This window comes from Nuphar pumila, chromosome 2 (assembly GCF_984573655.1).
Source record: "Nuphar pumila chromosome 2, dmNupPumi1.hap1.1, whole genome shotgun sequence".
Lineage (NCBI taxonomy): Eukaryota > Viridiplantae > Streptophyta > Magnoliopsida > Nymphaeales > Nymphaeaceae > Nuphar > Nuphar pumila.
This window is the reverse complement of record NC_143250.1, coordinates 6,761,868-6,770,173: the sequence shown is the minus strand read 5'-3', so window position 1 is coordinate 6,770,173 and position 8,306 is coordinate 6,761,868. Positions and strand designations below refer to the sequence as shown.

The window sequence follows — 8,306 nt, the reverse complement described above, 5'->3', positions numbered from 1 at the left end:
TGTTTTGTGAATTTGAATGCAGGCCAACCATCAGATCATTCAATTCAGTTCTTAATGTCATAGTGAACTCCGGTCAGTTTAATCGTGCATACCAGTTCTATTCCCAACACTTGAAAGATGGGTTTTCGCCGAATGTGCTTACTTTCAATCTGGTTATCAAAGCTTTGTGTAGAGAAGGTTCAACTGACAAAGCTATTGAGTTATTCAGGGAGATGCCTCTTAGGAAATGTAAACCAGATGCATTCACATATAGTACATTGATGTATGGATTGTGCAAGGAGAATAGGATAGATGAGGCAATTGCATTGTTGGATGAGATGCAGGTAGAGGGTTGCTTCCCTACATCGGTGCACTACAATGTGTTGATCCATGGGCTCTGCAAAAATGGAAATTTAAATCGGGCATCCAATCTTATTGAGAATATGCTCCTTAAAGGATGTGTTCCAAATGAAGTCACTTACAACACACTTATACATGGGCTGTGCATTCAGGGGAAGTTAGAGAAGGCAGTTAAACTGTTGAATCAGATGATTTCAAGCAATTATGTGCCTAATAGTATAACTTATAGTACGATAGTGAATGGCCTTGTGAAGATGGGAAGGTCTATGGATGCACTTCGGGTTTTCTCTCTCATGATGGAGAAGGGATGCCAACCAAATGAATTTACTTATTCAGTGCTTGTCAGTGGATTGTTTAAGGAGGGAAATTCAGAGGAGGCCCTGAAATTGTGGGGTGTGATGATGAATCAACAATGTAAGCCAAATACAGTTCTTTATAGTGCTCTCATTGATGGGCTCTGTAGAGATGGTAACATGGTTGAAGCTAGGAGGGTTTTGAGGGAGATGAGGGAAAATGGCTGTCTCCCTAGTGTTACAACTTATAGCTCCTTAATGCAAGGGTTTTTCAAGTTTGGGAACAACAGGGAAGCAAATCTTGTATGGAAGGAAATGGTGGCAACTGGTTGTTCTCCTAATGCAGTTAGCTATAGCATACTGATTCAAGGACTCTGTGGTGAAGGAAAGATAGATGAGGCAATGATAATGTGGCAGAAAATGATCGATAATGGAGTTGAGCATGATGTTATTGCATATAGTACACTTATTCATGGTCTTTGCAATGCTGATAGAGTCAATGAAGGTTTCAGGCTACTTAATGAAATGCTATGTAGGGGTTGTCAACCAGATGTTGTTACTTATAATATCTTGTTTAATGGTTTGTGCAAACAAAACAAAGTATCCCGTGCTATTAACCTGCTAAACGCTATGATGGACAGAGGTGTTGATCCAGACTTGGTTACATGCAATATTTTCCTGCAGAGTTTATTGAATGGTGAAGCAGCAAATGGTGCTTGCAAGTTTATGGACGAACTAGTCAGTCAATTATATAATAGAGGAAGGGTGATTGTTGCTTCCAAAGTACTAGTTATAATGTTGCAAAAATTGCTAGTACCTAACGTTCATACTTGGGAAATAATACAGGGCATTTGCAAACGAAAAAGGGTGCAAGTGGCCATTGATAAATGTTGGAGAGAACTTTTTGGTTGATTCTTTCCATGTAATATTATTTGTTGTAAAGTAAAAGTAATTTCACATCATAATTTATTATGATTTTGTTGACCGTTCTTTTGGAGATATTTGTCATAGGTTATTACAAGAAATTAGTTTCTTCTGTATGCCTTCTTTTCCGATCAGCTGTACTGTGTCTTGCACATTCTCCTTAGATAATGTGATTGAATCAGCGGCTCTATTAGGGTGCTTCTGTACAAACTTCTTTTGTAGATAATACTCTTGTTCTTTTTGAGATATTTATGTGTCATGTCATGCGTTGTCACAAGAAATTGCTTTCTTCTGGATGGCTTCTTTTTCTATTGATGGAATCACATGTATATGGCTCCAGTCGGGTGCTACTATACCAGCTTTCTTTGTTGATCGTATTGTGTATGACTCAGTTTCTTCAAATAGCATCATGGAGTCAGATATGATGACTACTTTCATGCTTCAAAGGAGACCATTAGATTCTCATACTGCAGTATGCATGTTTTCATATATTTGTTTTTTTGGATTATTTATTACTATTGTGCAGGATGCCTTGTGTACCCTTTTAAGCTTAATCCTTGTCAGTTTTTTCTAATTAATTAGAGCTTTCTGTTGCTTTAGAGTTTAGAGATTGGCTTTTTTTGTCCTAAGTTGGCTAAACTCCATTTTCCTTTTTTGCATGGAGTTAAAACATGAAAGTTTTCAGTTTGATGAATCTTGAAGATTAGATTGCATCTTGCAAAATTTTCTATAATATAACTCGCTAAGAAAAGTATATAAACATCTTTCTGCTTGTTGAAGTCCAATGCTCTCCACCTCATCATGCTAAAGCTCATAATTTCGGTTCACCTTTGTTAGACTATTTTGCTTGGACATGATTTTCTCATAAAATGTATATCCCACTAGTTCCTTCTGCACAAGCACCAACACCAAGCATATTTGTGTAGGAAAGTGGGGGCCAGATAGACCCAATCATAGTCCATCTTTCTCTAAATAAAGTCAGAATCCAACCCTATGCGCGATGCTCCCTGAGAAAACAGCCCAATCTAACCACGCCTAGGGTGCAAATGGATGAGATTTGTATCCAATATCCAATCAAATCTGACTAATCAAAGCCAGTTTCACTAAAGCAAGTGGTTTGAGACAATGTTGTCAAAATCGGTCTGAATCGGCCGATTCAGATCTAATGGGCCTAAAGATTCAAAAGGGGCTGATTCAAGGTCGACTCAACTTGTTTTTTAACAGAGTAAAAAAATATTTTTAACATTTATAACATTTTTTAATGGCACGTGTCATCTGATGGTAGAAAAGGGCCGATTCAATATCAATTTGGTTCGAGTTTTTCATTTTTTAAGAAACTGATTCACCTATTGAACTGATTTTAACATTGGTTTGAGATTTTACATCTGAATACTGATGGATATTCAAACCTGATGGACATCGGAATCTGAGTATATACATGTAAAAATCTGGACTCAGTTCCACCCTTTTCCATCTAAATCTAAATCCAACTTCGAATACAATTAGCCTATGTGTGATTAGATTGGATTCAGTAAAGGCTACAGCCAAATTGCAATGAATTTATTTATATCCCTAGCCACACCTCTCCCTCTCTCACACCCTTTGGAGAACAGATAATTTGATTGCCAAGGCTCTGTTTGGAAGCCCATGTTGGGAGGAGAAACGATGATTAATTTTGGAAATTTCAGCTAGTCCCCTGCGTTTGGTGTCTCAGATTTGGGTTGAATAGGGAGATGGTAAGAGATTTGATAAACCAAATCTCTCTTGTCCATTTTCAAATTTCAACTCTACATGTTTTTTTTTATATTTATACGGAGAAACCACCCCCAAGATCAGAGACCTAGACATGTTGGCTCTGCCGGCTGTACTTACGATCAGTCTTGGCAACATAAAACTTCGTGGGCTTACCCCTTCCCCACTGAAAGTCGCCACGCTTCGGCTTGCCAAGGAGTGATGCCCATGGGATTTGAACCTAGACTGCCTGCCTAGCAGCATAGGCCCCATCCCACTACGCCAAACCCCTTTGGGGCATTTCAACTACATGCTTGCAAGGATGTTAGGGTGAAATCTACTTTCACCTCTCCTACTCGTCACCCTTTCATCCCCTCCCAGAACTGGCTCCCGAAGAAAGCTTATCAGTGTTTTGACACTGTTCAATGTGGCGATCGATAAGGAGAATGGATCAGGTCCAAAGCACCTTAGAAGTCATTCATCTAGAAGATGCACGTCATCCAAAACCCATCAAATAGGATGGTCTCCACCTAGATGGGCTCAACAAGAACTTTTTATGGTATCCTTTTTTAAGATGAACGGCATCAATTGCAGAAAAATGATCGGCTGAATTGTCCTTGCAGACGTTTATCACTAATACCCACCCTCATTGTTAGCTTAATTAATGTTCTGTTTATAAGGTTAAAATTGCTGTATTACTTCGAAGAAAATATGTATAGAAACTTTGCTCGTATGTCCAAAAAGCATATTTTAAACTTTAGATGGGGATGGATTTTTTTGGGGTTTTGGGTCAGATGTTCTACTGAATATAAGTCCACAACCATAAGTGTGAAGTAAGGTTTTCATTTTTCTATGGTTTTATGTGTTTAAGATGAGGAACTAGAGATGGGGTTTAGATAAAAATCTGAAATTAAAATGTATTGGATATTATGCAAGGATAAGATTTTTTTTTTTTGGTATACAAGTCTGATAGAAGTTACATTTTGAGGATGTTTCATTAATATATTTGAAAAGATGAAACTTTGCTAGATGTGTTAATTAGATTTCTTGGATGGGCTAAGAGTGTTGCGCTTGGTGCCCTTACCTATTTTAAACTCAAAATTGCACCAGGAAGGAGAATAAGTTTCTTAGCAACTATTTTAACCGTTTCTCTGTCCTAAAGTGACCAATCGAATTTAACTACTATATACAAGCACGATGAACAATGTTATTTTTTTGCAATCTCGGATAACATCTATATTCATGGTTTGTTGAGAGAGAGAGAGTAATTAACTTAAATATAAATATAAATCAAGTGAGACACAATTCCAACTAAATCCATTCATATTGGTTTAAACCTAACTACAAGTGTTGCTTTTTTACTAATGCCTAAGTACAACAACAACAACAACTACTACGCCTTCATCCCAAAACAATTAGGGTCGGTGATATGAACCAAAAAAGAAAATCATTCTGGGTCTTCCACAATGGAACCATCTGGTTTTTATCTGAGAAAACTAATTTAATATGCATTTCTGAGTGGATCCAGACTTCTTCTGAAAGCTACAAATACAATTGACCTTCTTATCCACGTTTACTATTCAAGTTGAAAACAGTCTCATTTTGCATTATAAAGAATGAATCAATGCCTTTGAGCAACAAGAGTGTATATTATAAAAGTTTTCACCGGACCTTCTACTTGTCATTACAGGACCAACTAAAAATTTGCATTTTATTTTTGTAAGAGTTTTCACTGAATCTTCGGTCTGTAATTACAAGACCATTCACAAATGCCAGAAATATGTTAAGAGAAAGGAGTCAAGAGAATTAAAGCATATGAAATAGCAACATCCGGCAGCAGCATCTGATCGAACACTAATTACAAGAACCAGGAAAGGCTGGAGCCACTTATATATGAGCAATATTTCAAGAATTGAAGCACACTGTGTGAGGATGACCTAAACGTTGTACGTACTGTTGAGTAGCACAGAAGCATTACCAAAAGATATAATCGATAGTGTCCCTCATTATTCTACTGTTAAAAGATGATTAAAACCTCATGCTAAATGTATAAAATGGAAGTATGGAATCAGGTCGAATTGGTTGATGGCGTTCAAGGAAATATGGCATCACAGGCAAGGCAGTGAGAATTTTAGAGAAGAAAAAAATCCCCGAAAAAAACATCAAGATTAGCCGTAAATTGAAAAACAGTTTTAGAAGAAAGCAAAGCTATCTTAAACTTCTAAACCATAATGACCCTAAAATCAGCATTTTTTTTCTAGAAAACCCTAAAACTAGTATTGAGATTGAAAGTCCCTGAAAGTGGCAGCATTGTTTACTTCAGTTAGTACACAATGGCTCTGTATTGTCCAACATGATCAGCAGATAATTCTTACAAATGCATACCATTCAAGTACTTCGAACCCCTTCTTGTGAGCAATGTCACAAATCTTGTTCTTGAGAAAATCTTGTGATAAATCTAATGATTTTCAAAATATCATGATAATATTGCTAATGTTTTCAAAATAATGCAGATATCTGTTACATAGCCTGTGAATTTAATCTTCATTTGCTAGTTCCTGAAATGGGCTCACTCCCTAGGATGCATCAAATACTACTTACGAGCTAATGTTAGGACTTGCAACAACTAGATAAGGAACTTGGAAGCTATGCAATATTATCTGTGCCAAGTGGGAGCCATTATTCTGAAATGACATTACAAAGGAATAATGAAGACAGTAAACTTAATTCATATGCACCTAAATAGAGCTTATATTTCACAAAAGGTTCACTACAAAGAAGGAAAGAAAATTAGAGACCAAAAAAAAGGAAAAAGGCAAAGCAACACCAAAAATAAACCCCTCATGTCAAGCGAAGGCAATACAACAGAATAAAGTACAGAAACTCAGCCGACCTTGACCTCAATGATCTTAGGCCTCTTCGGTTCAGAAGGAGGAATTTTGGCTACCGTGACAGTGACCACTGCATCTCGACAAATGGCTGAGATGGAATAAATGTTAGCATCGGCTGGAAGTGTGAATTGATTCATGAACTTCCCTACCCTCTCTATTCTAATATACTTGACTTCTGGATCCTCCCTCTCGTTCCTCTTCATCTCCCCACTTATACTGAGCACATTGTTGTTCTCAACCTGCACCTTGATGTCATCTGATTTAAGTCCAGGCATGTCAACAATGTAGACATACGAGTTAGGTAACTCCTTGATATCAGCAGGAGGGAACACTGTGTCCTCTGTCACTTGTAAATAGGTAGCTTGTGCATTTGGAATCTTAGCCATCTCATTGGGGATGTTCATCGTAAGATGCTGAGTGGAGAGGGGTTGATCAATTATAAGCCTCTTTGTAAACTTCTTCCTGACTGCAGAGCTTATGCATGGGTTGGGTCTGTATAGCCGTGAGATTGAAGAATCGAGGTCATGATTATGATCGAGTACAACTTCAGTCACCTTCCACTTCATGTTGTCCATTCGACTAATCTTCATCATTGCTTTGCAATCTGTTAACGAAGTCCCTCTGTCATAAAAAGCATTCTTCCTCCCATGCTTACTACCTGCTTTAGAACATGAATATAATATTGCATTTGACTCCTTACTGCGTCCCCTCTTCCATGAACGTCTTATTTTGGTAGAGAAACCTTTTTGTTTAGCATGTTGATCATAGAACACTCTTGCAGCTTCATGTGTTTCAAACTGCATTCCCACTCCAGGAATAATATTGGTGTCTACTGCATCTTCCTGACAAACTTTACCTGTGCCCACTTCATTTTCTTTACAAGCCCCTAATGAGATCTCAGTGGAGCAATTTCCTTCCATTCCAACTTTCAGATTTAAGCTATGAAAAATAAACAACAAAGCAATGAAGGTCTATTCTGTAAGTAAACAGTAAAAATACATAAAATGACTCATAACACTCGTCCCCAAAAAGAAAAAGAATATTATGGACTTGAGTATATTTATAGGAAGCACATTAGAAGAACATGAGCCTTTCACATTTTTCAGCTACCAAATTTTATAATCAACATTTTTGTTAGTAGGGAAAACCATAAAATTCAGATTTGACTTATAGAATACAGATATTTTTAGTATGCATGTCATCAGATTGTTATTTAAACATAAATTCATCATCAACAGCATCATTTCAACTACATGGTTTAGTTTTTCAAATCGTGTTTCTCTAATTCTTACCTATCTTGAGCTAAAAAATGTGTCACCCAACATCCTTCATGAAGCACAACTACATATATTTCCAACTTCTAAAATTTCACATTTTTTTCTCAAGACAAAATTTTTTTACCAAAAAACTCAAACAACTTCTCTAAATTTCACATTTTTTTCGTCTAACGTGGAACAACACATCCTAACCAAGAAAAGGTCAATACCTACTCTAAATTGGATCCATTTTGGGGTGTTTATCATTGCTTCAGCACTCTAACTAGAAGAATCCTAAATGGGTCTACACATTTTTTATTTTACGGATAATTAAGCTGATCCCAAAAAGAGAGAGTCACCTTGTAGATGGCTGGAACAACACTTCCGTTTCAATCCTTTGTGCAGGCTCTTCCCCTGCTCTCCCCCACAATGCTGTGAGAGAGAGAGAGAAAGATCTAGGTCATCCCCCTTCAGCTTTCCCCACTATCAATCTTTCAACGACGCCCCTGACAGTTTATAAAATTTTATATAACGGTTAATATTTTCATAATTTACAATTTACATGTTCTTTTTTCAAATAGTCACCACGAGCATACCCATGTATTACATGGTGCGCAAGACATTTTAACAAAGTTAATATATATATATATATACCTTGGATTTCTTACTTCTTTTTTTTAATGAGCGCAGAACTTTTTTTTCAATTTCCTATCAAATGTCTCCATTTCTTCACCTGTTTAAATTTAATCTTTAGTTGAACGTATGCAGTTAATAAAATATATTTTTGATACGATACTGACCTGAATTGGGTATTTTTTAATAAATATAAAAAATAGCTTAAAATTAATTTTTTAATATCATTTTAAAGATTT

At 36.6% G+C, this 8,306-nt stretch overlaps 1 protein-coding gene across 1 annotated transcript; it reads right to left on the bottom strand.

Annotated features, from left to right (window-relative positions):
- Positions 1-6,010: 6,010 nt before the first annotated feature.
- On the bottom strand, positions 6,011-7,926 carry LOC149844606 (uncharacterized). Its single transcript, XM_089997261.1, has 2 exons — positions 7,794-7,926; positions 6,011-7,117 (listed from the first exon to the last, which is right to left on the bottom strand). The coding sequence occupies exon 2, from the start codon at positions 7,096-7,098 to the stop codon at positions 6,172-6,174; it is 927 nt and encodes a 308-aa protein (XP_089853387.1). The 5' UTR covers positions 7,099-7,117; positions 7,794-7,926; the 3' UTR covers positions 6,011-6,171.
- Between the last annotated feature and the right edge of the window lie 380 nt (positions 7,927-8,306).

Excerpts from the sequence above, each read along its gene's own strand:
- LOC149844606 (XM_089997261.1), bottom strand. The coding sequence starts at position 7,098 with ATGGAAGGAAATTGCTCCACTGAGATCTCATTAGGGGCTTGTAAAGAA.